The 14,657-nt window shown below is 45.3% G+C and overlaps 1 protein-coding gene across 4 annotated transcripts in view; it reads left to right on the top strand.

The window, feature by feature from the left end:
* The window catches only part of KCTD20 (potassium channel tetramerization domain containing 20), a 28,423-nt gene extending 13,995 nt beyond the window's left edge, over window positions 1-14,428 (top strand). For all 4 annotated transcript variants that reach the window (XM_071768626.1, XM_071768628.1, XM_071768627.1 and 1 more), the window contains 7 exons: window positions 5,605-5,804; window positions 6,458-6,728; window positions 7,632-7,734; window positions 8,244-8,364; window positions 9,287-9,484; window positions 9,978-10,088; window positions 11,302-14,428. In XM_071768626.1, coding sequence (XP_071624727.1) covers window positions 5,654-5,804; window positions 6,458-6,728; window positions 7,632-7,734; window positions 8,244-8,364; window positions 9,287-9,484; window positions 9,978-10,088; window positions 11,302-11,594 — 1,248 coding nt within the window. In that variant the 5' untranslated portion in view covers window positions 5,605-5,653 and the 3' untranslated portion in view covers window positions 11,595-14,428. The remainder of the gene's footprint in view (window positions 1-5,604; window positions 5,805-6,457; window positions 6,729-7,631; window positions 7,735-8,243; window positions 8,365-9,286; window positions 9,485-9,977; window positions 10,089-11,301) is intronic.
* The last annotated feature ends 229 nt before the right edge of the window (window positions 14,429-14,657 follow it).

Raw genomic sequence — 14,657 nt, 5'->3', positions numbered from 1 at the left:
AACAGAATGGCTGCTTTGGAATTTGAAAATCTGGGCAGGTTTATACAATTTACACTGCAGATGGGTATTATTAGACACTTTTTATACTTTTGTCTTTTCCAGTTTCCTAATGGGATTGTCTTTTCTTCTTGATGGGAACAAAGCAGAGCATGAGACAGGAGGCTCTCTAGAGACTGCAGCAGGCACAGCCCTACTTTTTTTTGTTGTTGTTGTTCTTCGCAGTGCCCTCTTCTGCTGTCTCCTTTCCATACCTTCTCCATTTTATTTTTTTTTTTTTAATCTTCATGGCCTCCCAAGTTATAGGTGTGGGAATGAACAGAAGCTTGGGCCAAAATTCCTTGGGTTTGACTGCAGTCTCATTCATACAAATTCAAACCTGCTGCTTTCAGTGGATTCATATTTAGAGAATCAGCTCCCAGATCAGTTCTCAGTCATTAATAGAACAAAGAGGTTTACTTTTTGCCTTTCTTTTCTAATAACTGGGGAAATTTTTGTTGTCATCAAACTGAGCTGAGAAGCAGTATGCTTTTTATTCTCTTCCTCCCTCCTTCAGTGCACCTGATGATCAACAGTAAATAGTTTTTAGGAAAATTAGAAAGTTGGATGTGAAATTTTTTGTAGCAACTTTAATGGCTTTATTTTTTTTTTGCATTCAACCAAATTCCAAAGTTGTAGAGGGTGCACAAGAGCAGAGCAGGTGAGTAGGGCACGGAGGGGTCCAGGTCCCTGACTTAGGGTGGCACAGGACTGTTCCAGTGGTGTGTGGCACAGCAAAGCTTCAGCCAACAGATCTCTCCTGGCTTGGGTATCTCTGGGCTCCACTCCCCACTGTGGTTTGGATGTCCCTACACTGATTCCCTCATCCTTATGTACAGGAAATGCTTCTCATGATTTATCTTAAGCCCCCAAGCTTTCTCTTTTTTCTCACCAGAGGAGGAATGAAATCAGTGCTCATCTACTTTTCTGCTTTTCTGTTTAGAGAAACTTTTTGGCAGGTTCCAAGGATCTCCTTTTAAGATCCCAAAGCAAGGCTGAACTTTTTTGAGAGGCGTGCAATTATATTAGAAAGAAATCATCTTACAAAGCAGCAGGCTCCAAAATTAGGTCAGGCACACCCTGAGTGTGCCTGTTTCCTGCTTGCTCATATTTCTGAAAATAATTGCACATGGGAATGTTTTTGTGGATTTCAAGTGTCACCTTAAAAAGGAGTTGTTTGGAGTTGTATTTTAAGTCGTGGTGGTTGGGCTGTGGTGGAGGGAGAGGGGAAGGTTGCTAACCAGCTGATTCACTCAACTCTTGGCCATTTGCAAACCCAGTGGTGAAGTCAGGTTGCTCACTTCTGGTTTTATTCTCCTCTGACTCCCTCCTGCTCGTGGCAGATGACAGTGAAGCAGTGCATGAGCTGGCAGATGTTGCAGTAAAGAGCTTTACTCTTCAATGGATTTTGGCAGCTCAGCTTTTAATGATTTTCCTTTGAAGTTTCTGTGAAGTTCTGCAGACCTGAGACCTGAATGATTTCATAGTGGCTCTTAAAAAAAAAAAAAATAAATCCCAAGGGTACGGATAAGTAATACAATAAGGACTTTGAAACCAGCAAGTGTGTGGTGATGCTTTGGTTGTCTTTTGCTTAATAAACTGTCCTGCATCTCAGTGGGTTTTCTCCTCTGTACAAGTTTTTGTACAGATATTTGAGGTTTTTTTTCTGTGCACACATCACCTGTGCTGTTTAGTACCTTGGTCTATACAAGTCAAGCCAACCAGCTCCTTCCAGTGCCTTGGGAAGTGAGTTTGAATGTGGCTCAGATTCATTAGGGTGGAGAAGGATAATGTGCTGAAGCTCATTTTACATTCCAGTGCACTTCTTTCTTAACAATTACACAGAACAAGGCTCAGTCTCTTTGGCTCTGCCAAAAATGTATTGCAAAATAAAACTCTTTCCAGTTTGTGGTTAAAAAAGAAAAAAATGAAGTGCCATTTCTTTATTTTTTTCTCTCAACACAAGTGTTGGCTCTAAACAAGGGCAAATAAAGATGATTTTGCTGTGACCATCAGCATGGGGTCTGGAGAACAGAGATGTTCAGGTGCACAGCTCATTGGGGGGTTCTGGAGGAAGGAGGAGGAGGCACCTTTAGGCTCCAAGCCAGGCAAAGCCAAAGCCAGATGTGAACTGTGGATTTTTGATTGTGATACTGATTTTCCCTTGGAAAAAAAAAAAAAAAAAAAAAAAAAATCACAGCCTCTCTAGGAGCTCTTTAGTGCTAAATGTGACCCTGGACTTTTGGTATTCCTGAGTTCCCAGCTGCCCACCAGCTCTGAGCCTTCACCTCCTCTGCAGTTTGCTCCATACCTGATCCTTTAGGACCTGAGCTTACAAATGAGTTACTGGGAACTCATGGAGCTCATTTACTGCTCATGGTGAGTCTGATACCAGGCAGTTTGTGCTCACCAGAGGGTACAACATGCATGGAAAGAGCCCTCAGAAGAAGCTGGTAAGCTCTCAGGGTTTGTCCTGCTGAGCACAGGGACATTGCTGGGACATGGCCAGGGAACTCAGGATGCAAACGTGCTCAGAGTCAGGGATTGAGGGATGCTCTGCCTGGTCCTGAAGATGATGTCTTTTTCAGTGTCCCTGGCATAAAAAGGCTTCCCTGCAGTGCTTCCCAGGGCTGTTAGGACCAATGAGCAGTTCATATTTGTAAAAAGCTTTGAAGATGAATGGTGCTAATTATTATTTCTAGGTATTTGTTCTCACCACGAGTAGTTCACCTTGTTCCTTAGGCATGAAAGGAAACCAGGACAGCTGTAAGCTTGCTCAGGTTTGAGTAGAGCCTTCTGAAGGCTTTTTGTAGGAGTTTCCCTACTGGATTGTATGTGTGGCTGCATTATATTTGTCATGGCCAGTCACCACTTTGGGTATTTATTGTACCAGGTGTGCTGGAGGAATCCTTGCTGACTTAACCTCACTTTCTGCTGATCTGTAGAGCATTTGGGGAAGCCAGGAGGGGACAGAAGGCAGGAAAATAGCATTAACCCAGCCCAGCAGGGGCTGATTGTTGGGCTGCCTGTAGGTTTTAGTGTGGAAAGTCAGATCTGGTGATTTTGGGAACCAGCACAACTATGGAGAGCATCTGGTTCTGAATCTTCCCATCTCTGCACTTCGCAGCCCCTTTTGCTGGTGCTCAACTTTGTTTAAGAAAAAAAACGAGGAGAAAGCTATCAGCTAATAGGGCTTTTTGCCTAAAAATCCTGCTAAGGAGCTGAATCAGAAAATGGGAAGCAGAGAAACCATCAACTAAAATCAGTGCAATGTAATTCCTGCCTGCTGATAGTTCTGGAAAGAATTTCTGAGCTGTTGTAGGGGACTCTGCTGAAGGGCACACCAGGCCTCTTGAACATCCCATTAAAAGCTGAGGGTGATGAACAAAGAGCAGGACATTTATCCAACCCAAGGTGATGGCTGTGACAATCCAGTCTGTGGCTGTCTCCTTGTGATGTGACATCTGCTGGGGCAGGCCTGGTGTGACCCTGGGGCCCTCCATAAAGCTCCTGTTTGTCTGGACATAAAACTCCTGCTTGATCTGCCTCAGTTCTCCTTTCTGCTGAGTAATTTAAGAAATAATCAAGAGATTGTTCAGCCAGCCCAAGGGAGCTCCTGGGCAGGGCTGCAGCAATGGGGAGCTCTTGAAATAAAGAGGCCTAAGAAGTCATTTTTATGCTGAGCAGGTTTCCTTAATGGGCTTCTCATCAGTTCACAGAGCAAAGGCTGTTCCAACACATCCAAGAGATGTGTTGCCATCTCAGCTTTATCAGGGAGCTTGGTTTTAATGGAAATTGGGAGGGAAAAAAAAAGTGTGGTGTTTGTAGCCCTCCCAGCAATCATCCAGGCTCAGGAGTGAGTCCTCTTCAGGCTGTCCCAAGATGGTTTTGTATCCTCAAAACAAGGATATTTTTTGCCCCCATTTCAAAAAAAGCCAAAACAAAAAAAATTAGACCAAACCTTTTTTCTTTTTTTTTTTTTTTTTTAATTGCTTTCTGTGCAGCTACCAAATTTTAAAGCATTCTGGTCAAAAATTGTAGCAGCTTAGAAAGTGTCAGGACTGGGAGTTTTCTGAGCCAGGGTTGGGTGTTTGGTGAGAGGAGTTGGTTGCAGTGCATGGAATTCTGGAAATGAGGTGACCCTGGGAGGTTCTCTGTGTTGCTGTTCCTACCAGCCAACCAGAGCCTAAAAAAAAAGAGAAATAAAAATATGGTATTTTTTCACATGGTTTTGCTGTTGCCAAAAGTCTTCCTTGTGATGACTATCACGTGATGCATCAACAACAGATTTTCTAAAAATACACATAAAATAATGCTTGCAACTTAGTTTTACAGAACAAGAGGAAGGAATTGTTATTCATTTTTAAATTTTCTACTCAAGAATACAATGCTCACACTGGCTGCCAGTAACCACTGGCTCAAAACCCATCACTGAGCTGCTCATTAAGGCCTTCATCCTCAGCAGGTCCTGACCAGAGTACTTGCCAGCTCTCATTTGGCATTTTGTTGTTTTAATAGTGCTGTGTTTTATCTGGTTTGCATCGAGCCATGGCAGTGTTCTGCTGTTCTGTACAGATGGCACCCCCAGGCCCTGGAGGCTGCATTCAGCCAAGAAAAAGACACAGCACAATTGTTCTGCCAAAGGGAAATTGGGAAAATTCATTAATGTGGAAATTGGTGTTTTTATGTTTTGAGAGAGTGAAAGGAAAACACTTCAAGCCAAGAAAGGAGAGTTGTTTCTTGTCCAAGGCAATAGCAGGAGAAAATCTAGAGAGAATGAGACAGCAAAAGAAATCTGTGAGAAGACAAGAAGTGATGTAAGTCTTAAAGATAGAAACAGGGAAGAAGAATTTCCCTGAAGGGTGAAATGGCCAAGGAGCAGAAATGGAAGATGTCTCTGCATCTGCTTGGAGGGCATTTAAGGTTTGAATGGCATCAGCTTAACCCCTGTGTCAGGCTGAGCCTGGGGATGAAGGGTGAAACAAGGACTGACTGTAGGACTGTGTCAGGTTAAACACTGGGGTGAGCAGCCTGGGACAGGAGGGGGATAAATCAAGGAGGAGGAGAACCCAAAACAAGTGCAGTGACTGGGAACAGGGAACCTCCCAGTCAGACCCCAGAGGGGTAAAGAGGCAGTGCCTGGGCTGGTGATGGGGAAAGAGTTAAATTTCAGGCTATAGCCAGGGTACAGGGGTCATTTTGTATCAAGAGATACATAAATATTTTTAAAGAGTTCTGGAGCTCTGGAGGTCAGGCAATTAGTAGGAAGCTTTCTGCAGAACAAGTCATGTAAAAAAAAAAATAAAAATCTGTGGCTTTGGGGTTAGTTTTTTAAAAGCAAAGGTTCATAAATGAAATAGACCCCTGGTTACTCTAAGATCACTTTTTTCCCCCTCTTAGGTAAGTGTAGGGGCATCAGTAGCCTCCTAAGCCTGAAGTTTAGAGAACTATCTGAAGAAATGCCTTTTGAGCCTGAGAGACTTTGCTTGTGGTACCAGATACAGGGATTTGAGCTTCATTGCTTGGGAATTTCTTCCAAAACTACCAGGCTGTTTTTTCCTCTCCCAGCTCTTCTCTCAGGAAGCGGAACCAACTCCTGACAGCACGGAGGCCCAGCATGAATGTTGATTGTGCTGCTGGGACAGACTGGTCAAGAGCTCCAGAGTCAAGGTGCCCTGTGGAAAACACAACTCTAGCAGCCCGTGAGTCAGAAGAAAGCAATGGGGTGCTAGGAAGTCACAGCCCTGCTGCAGTTCCCAGGACTGAGGGTAAGGATAATCTCTTTGCCTTTAAGTAGTCTGTAAAGGAGATTTAGCTTTCTGGAGAGGTGTTATGTTTTGGAAAAAATTCCAGCATCCCAAAGGCAGTCTGCACTGAGAAGTGCAGAGTGTACCTACCCTGCCTTTGCCAGGCTGCTGGAAAGGGCAAAGGCCCACAGCAGAGTTTGGGGTCTTGTTGTCTTAGAGAAATCATCACATGAGTATTCCCTGGCTGTCCAGCCTGCAGCTCCTCCCAGGATTTTCCCTGAACAGATGAAGCAGCTTGGACAGCCCTGGTGAGCTGTGTGCCCACCATGGATTGGAGCTCAAGCACTGCTGGCTTCTGCTCCAGCTTTCCTGGAAGAGCAGGTGTCAGTGCTGGGCATCTGTGTCTGTGTTTCTGCCCTTGTCCCATTCCTGAGCTCCTGAATCCATTTTGCTTTCACTTCATGGGTCCTGGAGAAGCTTTGAATCCAAAATCTTAACTGCTGGCTCAATGGGAAACTGCAGTCTGTGTAACATTACCCTGACAGCTCTGTGTATTGATATCCTCTGTTATTGTATGGCTGGTTTCCCACTCCTTACAGTGGGAAGTGTTACTCAGAAGTAACTTTTTTTTCAGCAGGTGAACTCTGACCCTTGCAATGTTTGGTCTCTCTCAGGTTTGGAATCTGAATGCCGACACACTGTGAGTCCCCAGATCAGTAGCATGTTGTCTGCTCCTGAAGACACACACAGCTGTCATTTTCCAGATGGAAATAAGAGACAGGCAGAGTATTTCAGTAGCCAGGAACGCCATGGGTGCTGCACTTCTTCTTCAAGCAGCAGCTCCCAGACAGCAGCTCCAGAGAAAGTGACCCTGGTGGTGGATGGCACTCGCTTTGCAGTGAACCCACAGATTTTCACTGCTCACCCTGACACTATGCTGGGAAGGTGGGTGATTTCCACTGTTTTCAAGATGCCTCAAAGGGCTATCAAGTGTTGGCTAAAGTACAGGAAACCCCTGGTGTTTGTTTTGTGATGTCATCTGCATGCAGAAGCAAGGCAAGGTTGGTCTCCCTCAGAACTTGGCTGTGAGTGAGGCCTTCAAGGCAAGACCAGCTGGAGAGAGAGGTGGTGGTTCTCTAGGTAGTCAGCCCACTTCCTTCAAACAATGTACACTTTTCTCTACACATGGTCTGGCTTTGCCTTCTCCCCAAGTTTTTGCCTGTCCACAGCTGATAAATTCCCTTCCAGAATGTGGCAAATGATAATGCTCCATCCCTCTGCTGTTATCTTGTGACACTCTCCCATAAGAGAAGTCACTCAGCTCCCTGCAACCTGCCTTAAAGCTTGAAACCTGTTGATGCAACAAGCAGCATTCATTTTTGGTATCACCAGCACTTTCACCCCTCCCTGACCCCAGGGACCCAGTTTGTGTTGGGTTACTGACCCTTGCCCAGGTTGTTGTGTAAAACAAGGGATCAGAAGGCACGTGGGGGTTATCTTGCAGAGCCCCACTGAAAGGGCTTTACTGCCAGGGTATTTTCTGACTCAGGGTTGAATGGTCTGTTCCTCTGAGCTGGGCTTGTTCCATACAATACAGTAGCTATAGTGACAGATTTCAGCTATAGGAGAACTTAGCTGAGACAGCTTTTGTGCTTATTTACTGTCTGAGAGATTTGGGTATAGATTTCAGCTTTATGTGTGTGTCACTGCTGGTTTTGTTTAACTTCAGTTACCAAGTTACTAACTCACTATTCAGTTATAAACTTCACTTATTGGCTTCTAGAATTAATTCATTTAAGTATACTCATGCACTTGCATACATTTCTTTTTTGGTTTTCATCTGTTCAGGATGTTTGGGCCAGGAAGGGAATATAATTTCACCAGGCCAAATGAAAAAGGAGAATATGAAATTGCTGAAGGAATCAGCTCAGCTGTGTTCCGGACTGTGCTGGTAAGGAGATGTTTGCAGATTGGATTAAAAAAAAAAACAAACCAAACAACCCAGTCTGTTTGTCACATGTGTGAAACTGAGCCATCTCCCAGGCAGCTGCACACCCCATGGGACAACATCTTTTATTACTGTTTTGCACTGTGATTGAAAAATATCATAATAATAGACTTTGATATGAGTCATCTTTCCAGCTATTTGCTCATGCTGCTTTTGTGTCATGGTATTGGTCCTGACCTCATGGTTGCATTTAAAGGCAGATTTCAGATGAGATGTTCTGAAGCCCTATGCTATGGGAAAGCTTTTAAGTGGAGCTCTCACTTAGCAGACCCAAGATCTGCAGGGAGATGCTGCTTCTTGGACAGGCAGGGCTGTGTTTACTGTTCACAGAGCTATATATAGCCTCTGTGACTCTCAAAAGTTGGTTAAAAACCAACTAATTAAAAAGGATCAGAGTCCAAGCTATATGTAATTTTTTTTTTTCTCTCCACAAACCATCCTTTTATTTGCAGGATTATTACAAAACTGGAATCATTAACTGCCCTGATGGGATTTCCATCCCAGACCTTAGAGACACGTGTGATTACCTCTGCATAAACTTTGATTTCAACACAATCAAATGTCAAGATTTAAGTAAGTATGGAGAGAAATCAGCTCTTACCAGATCATCTGTGTGGTGTTGAGCACTCTGATCCTGCTTTCACTGCATTTCTTGTGCTTTAGTTTAAGCATGAGGCTTTCAGCTCCAGTGTTGGCCTTTAAAGAGTTTCCTGTTCTGCTGCACTAATCCAAAGTGATTGAATCCTGCAAAATGCAGACACCTTGCTCAAAAAAAAGAAGCAAATTGAAATGGCAAAAATTCTAGTGTCCTCTTGTAACAGGGACTGAAAAGTCTGCTGTTACAGCCAAACAAAATGAAGGCCAAAAGCAGGCTTATAACTCCTGTCTAAAATGTGCCACACAACTGTGAATAATTTAAACAGCAGGATGATTGGCAGAGCAGGAACTGAAGACTGGAAAGTACTAGGGAGCTCCTAGTCACCAAAGGATCAGATTTGTAGCAGTTTTTCTGGTGGGATTGCTGAAAAAAATGTACTGTACTAACATTGGTAAATCTGGGAAAGGTGCTACACTGAAATGGGGTGTATGATACCACAGCATGGGCTTTTGGGGCAATTTCCTACCCTGTGTGATCAGAGACAGTAAGAAATGTGCTTTCAAGGACAGATGTGGTTGCTAGAAATTCAAGTATCATAATGGATTAATTATTCAGTTGGTTACTTTGTGCTGTATTGATTGGACCTTGATGTTTTTTAGTGGGACTGGCTCTGGAGTGTCATTTGCTTCCCATTTGAAATTCATCACGTGTCTGATTCTGGTAGTTCTGCAACTGGAGATTTTGTGGGTGCATCTGAACATATGTTGGAGAGTTTGAAGAAACCTGTGGGCTTCTTCAAACCAGAGCTCTCGGGTGGCTCTGGGAAGTGTGGAGCTGAGACACGGATTTTTCAGCCTGTGTTAAAAAAAGCTCATCCTGTGACTTGTGTCTCATCAGGTGCTCTGTTACACGAGCTCTCCAATGATGGTGCTCACAAGCAGTTTGATAGCTACCTGGAGGAGCTGATCCTGCCTATCATGGTGGACAGTGCAAGGAAAGGGGAACGGGAGTGCCACATCGTGGTGCTGACTGATGAAGACACCGTGGACTGGGATGAAGATCACCCCCCACCAATGGGAGAGGAGTACTCACAAAGTAAGGGCTCTGCCCCAGGGCTTCTGGCTCTCTGCTCAGCACCCCCAGACACCTGGAAAGGAAAGGACCCCTTGTCCAAAGAGCAGTTTTCCTCCAGGAGGAGGTGCTGGCACGTGGAGTCTTGTGTTGTATGAGAACTGGCAGGATACCTGGGCTGGTTAGGGCTTTGTTCTGACCACGTTCATTGGTACTGACAGCACCCACTGCATCTTTGCTTTTTCTTTGCCACCCTCCAGACTTTTCCTGGCTTCTCTGTTGAGGGAATATTCAGTTTCACACCCCTATCACCACTCATCCTACCCAGACTGTGATGTCTGTCACTGCCCTCGCACCAGGGAAGTGCAGCTAATCCCAGTGAGGAGAACAGACACCTGAAGCAGTTCTTGGAAACCAGGCCTGGTTTTTAACACCCTCACAGCTGAAATTAGAAAAAAAAAAAAACAGGGAGAGAGTCCTTCTGTGTAGATTCTGATCATCCTTTGTGTTTCTTCAGTCCTTTACAGTTCCAAGCTGTACAGATTCTTCAAGTACATTGAGAACCGTGATGTTGCCAAAGCTGTGCTGAAGGAGAGGGGCCTGAAAAACATCCGCATTGGCATTGAGGGTAAAGTATTTTCTGCAGGGAAATTCTAAGGCAGGAGACTCCACACTCAGTAAAACCTGGTTTCCTCTGGACTCCAGGCAGTTCGTGATTTGCTCTCTGTTCTGTTAGACACTAAAAGTTGGGCCTGTTCCTTCAGCTTAATCATGTTACACTGAAAATGGCCAAGGGGCTTCAAGGTTAAGGGAAAAAATGAGATGCACAGCATGTACCAGCAAACCTTGTCTCTTTAGGACCAAGTAAACAGGAAACAGGAGTCAGACCCTTCCACCTGCTGCTCCCCTTAGGGAGCTTGGAGAACATTTTGCTTCGTCCTGGGAGACTCTTGTTTTTATTGTAGATCTGTTTGTTCACCATATGCCTAATGCTGTGCAGCCACAGCTCATGGGGCTACACAAATCTTTCTAGGGGAAAAAAAAAACCTAAAAAAATAGCAGTAATGTGGAATGTGAGCATTTGTCTACGTAGCACCCCTCAGGCTCCATCATGCTGAACATGAGCCAGCAGTGTGCCCAGGTGGCCAAGAAGGCCAATGGCATCCTGGGCTGGCTCAGGAACAGCGTGGCCAGCAGGTCCAGGGAAGGGATTCTGCCCCTGTGCTCAGCCCTGGGGAGGCCACAGCTTGAGTCCTGTGTCCAGTTCTGGGCCCCTCAGCTCAGGAAGGAGATTGAGGTGCTGGAGCAGGTCCAGAGAAGAGCAAGGAGGCTGTGAAGGGATCCAGCACAAGTCCTGTGAGGAAGGGCTGAGGGAGCTGGGGGTGTTGAGGCTGGAGAAGAGGAGGCTCAGGGGAGACCTCATCACTCTCTCCAACTCCCTGAAAGGAGGTTGGAGCCAGGGGGGGGTTGGGCTCTTTTCCCAGGCAACTCTCAGCAAGACAAGAGGGCACAAGAGGTCTCAAGTTGTGCCAGGGGAGGTTTAGGTTGGACATGAGAAAGAATTTCTTTCTGGAGAGGGTGATCAGGCATTGGAATGGGCTGCCCAGGGAAGGGGTGGATTCTCCATCCCTGGAGATATTTCAAAAGAGCCTGGATGTGGCACTCAGTGCCATGGGCTGGGAACCACGGGGGGAGTGGAGCAAGGGTTGGACTTGATGAGCTCTGAGGTCCCTTCCAACCCAGCCCATTCTAGGATTCTATGGCTCCTGTCTGCTCTTCTTCTGGGATCCTCTTGTCACTCTCTGCAAGTCATGCAACTGACTTTCTGTCTGTGTTTTCAGGGTACCCCACCTGTAAGGAGAAGGTGAAGAGGAGGCCTGGGGGCCGCTCAGAGGTGATCTACAACTACGTGCAGAGACCTTTCATCCAGATGTCCTGGGAAAAGGAAGAAGGGAAAAGCCGCCACGTGGATTTCCAGTGCGTGCGGAGCAAATCTCTGACAAACCTGGTCACTGTGGGGGATGATGTTTCAGAGGACCACGAGGTTATAATGCATCACCCCCCCCAAGTGGATGAACTGGACAGGCTCAATGCACCCTTCTCCCAAATGGCTGTGAGTGGGCTTCCAGATTAGCCGTGGCTCAGGGATCAAGCAGGATCAGTCCTGCTTGATGTGGGAACATCTCAGCGTGAGTTTCATCCCCCTGGATGGAACACAGACTCCTGCAAGGTGCTTTTTCCTCCTCCATCCTCTTGCCACGGTGTCATATTTCAAGCATGTTAATAAAGAGCCACATTTCATAGTCTTAATTGTGCAATCAAAAGCAACGTCTCCTCAAACAAAAAGAAATTATGCTGTTTGGTTCCACTACAAAGGCTTCCAGATTGATGGGTGCTGAATATTTTACCTAAGCTTCTAAAAGAGGAGCAGAAGTATTTAGAAACATCTTGTCTGACATGAGAGAGGAAATTCTGGGCCTGTCAAGGCAAAGCTTTGCTTTCCCCTTAGGCACTTAGCTTTGCTTTGGGGATAATCAGTTACAAAGGACTGAACATTGAAGCAGGAAGATGATCCTCTTTCATCAGCCAGCAGAAATGTAGCACAGTTGTGACAGCAAAAACCCTGAGTGTGGAGGAATGAGAGCAAAACCCTGAATGGGGAGGAATCTGCTTACAGTGCCACCTGGCTTTCCATCCAGAATGTTGCACTGCTGTTGTAGGGAAAGGTGAAGGAGTTTAATAGGAAGCATATATGCCTGCTGACAGGAATTTCCTATTTATATTTCTCCATAAGATTGAACTACTGGTTTTAGGGATGCTCTCTGTTAAGTTCAGAGTAAAGCAAGTAGATAATGCTGAAGGAAAAAAAGCCTAAAAAGAAAAGACTGTAGTTGATATTTTACCAACAAAGTAAATCTGTTTAGTAGCCTAATAGATGTAGGAAGCTTTCTAGAGGTGACTCTGCATGCTGAAGACTTTCAGTTGTCTCCTCCATCCTCTTCCTAAGACAAAAAAGACCCAGTGGAGGAGCCACAGGACAGACATTTTACCACCTGAGTAACATCCTTGGTCTCTTCAACCTTAGTCAGAATCTCTGGAGCCTCTCCAAGGAGCACTCCAGTGTTGCAGCTTTAGAAGGCCAGCTTCTTTCTTCCCAGTTTGGAACTGACTGGACCATTTTGCTGTCAGGCAGGTAAGAAACACCATGAGTAAACCAGCTGTAGAGTAAGCTACATGTACCTAGGAACAACTCTCCTGAATATATTCTCATAATCTGTGGTTAGAGCTCTTTGGATCAAGAGCCAACAAGGCTGTGACTGGAAGCAGAGACACTTGAGGCTGGAGTAGCTTGGTTAGGAGCAGGTAAACTCCAGGGAGATCCCTGGAGGCTTCTTTTAACACCCTGGTTACTACTCAGGGAGTTCAGTACTGCTACAGTGCCTGCCTTACAAAACCATCACTTCTGGTGGCTGGGGAGAGGTTTTCTGTACCTGAAGTGGTTCATAAAGATGGTGCTGGTGCAAAACAAATGAAGCCCACTCTGAGAGGGAGAGAGCTGGTCAGTTTTGCTTCTGCAGTTCACTGCTGTTGAAACCTGCTGCCCCACACTGAGTTAGTTACCTGGTCAGACTGGGCAAAACAGAGGTAGGCTGCCCCTACAAAGTTTAATCCTTTTGTCAGAGTTGTCAAGCAATTTTTTTCTTATTCTCCAACCTTTCTGCCAAGTGTATGGTAGACTTAGCACTGAAGACTGTTACTGTGCTGCTAAGGATGTTTGGGTTTTCCAGTGCAAGTAACATGACAATATCAAATATAAACTTTCCTGAAGGGTTATGAGTGTCCTTTTAGGTAAGAGTAAGAAAATCTTTGCCAGGGCATATACTTGCTGATATATTTAGCTCCCATTTGTATGGCTACAGGTTCCATTTTTTTCTGTGGTTCTGTTCTTAGCTTCTTTCCTAAGTGCAGCAAATAGATTTCTTCTTTTTATAAGTGCCTATGGGAAGATTTCCAAATGCCCTTCAGGACCTCCTGAGAGTCCTGGGGGTGCAGATGCCCAGGTCCAGCTGCCTACTTTGGAAAAATCCTCCCTGTGTATCATTGGGTGTAGAGAAGTGTCCTTCAGGCTCTGCACAGAGGTGATGTGCAATCACTTCCCATTATTGCTCGAGATGAATTTCTATTTTTGTAGGGGAGAAAGGAAGACACAGGGCCCATTAACCTTCCAGCTGAGGGCCAGACCAAACCCTTGCTCAGGAGCCATTCCCACCAGTCAGGCAGGGACACTGGGGAGCCTCTTTGCCCAGCAACCCTGAGGCTTGGCCCATGGGTACCTTTCTTGGGGTGTATTTATTTTTACAGCAGTGGATGTTTTCAAGTAAATTCATCTTGGCATTGACCAGCTGACTTCCAGTGAACTCAAGAACTTGGGTGTTGGGGTGTTGGGTCCCTACAGGACTCTGTGCAGGATCAGATCTGACACTGGCAGCACCACTTACAGAAAAAATAAACCCCACCAGTGTCTGTCCCTGAGCCCAGGGTCAGCCAGGCCATTCCACCACTTTATTAGAAATAAACTGCAGCTTTAACCCTTGGTTAAAGACCACGAATGCCCTGGAGGAACTTGGGGTGGAAGAGCTCTGTGCAATCAGTGTGGACCTTCAGTTTGGGGTAGAAAGTCAGCTCCTGTCATTTTTACCACTCCAGAAAAGCTGCTCTATCAATTGGCTTTCCCAAATCCTTACAAGTGAATTTTGGATTTTACTGGGTTTTAGCAGAGTGACTTCCCTTGGAACACTAAATCAAAATGTAAAAGCACATTTGCTTTTCCTCCTCTGGTGGTCACCTCCTGTTCAGGTACAAGGTCAAGTTTTGTCTTTGTTCTACCTATACTGAAGTGTTACCTGTGGTGTGTATGAACTACAGATGTATGGTTTCTTTTCTGTATTAAAGTATAAATTATATGCAGCTTGTTTGGCTTCTTTAGAACCTTTACATGTGGAGTAGGTGGATGGGCAGGGTTGCTGGAAGGTTTTGATCTCCTTGCCCCATAAAGTGGGGTTTGTGACCCCCAAGTCTGACACATCAGACAGAGCCTGGGTGGTTGAGCAGAGATTTTGTGCAGTCTTCAGCCCTGGGGTTACAGCTGGGTTCTCATAGCCAAGCTGTATGAGATTTTAAGATCAGGTTCAAATCT

Source organism: Heliangelus exortis, chromosome 25 (assembly GCF_036169615.1).
Source record: "Heliangelus exortis chromosome 25, bHelExo1.hap1, whole genome shotgun sequence".
Taxonomy (NCBI): Eukaryota; Metazoa; Chordata; class Aves; order Apodiformes; family Trochilidae; genus Heliangelus; species Heliangelus exortis.
The sequence above is the reverse complement of the archived record's forward strand: the minus strand, read 5'-3'. Positions and strand labels throughout refer to the sequence as shown.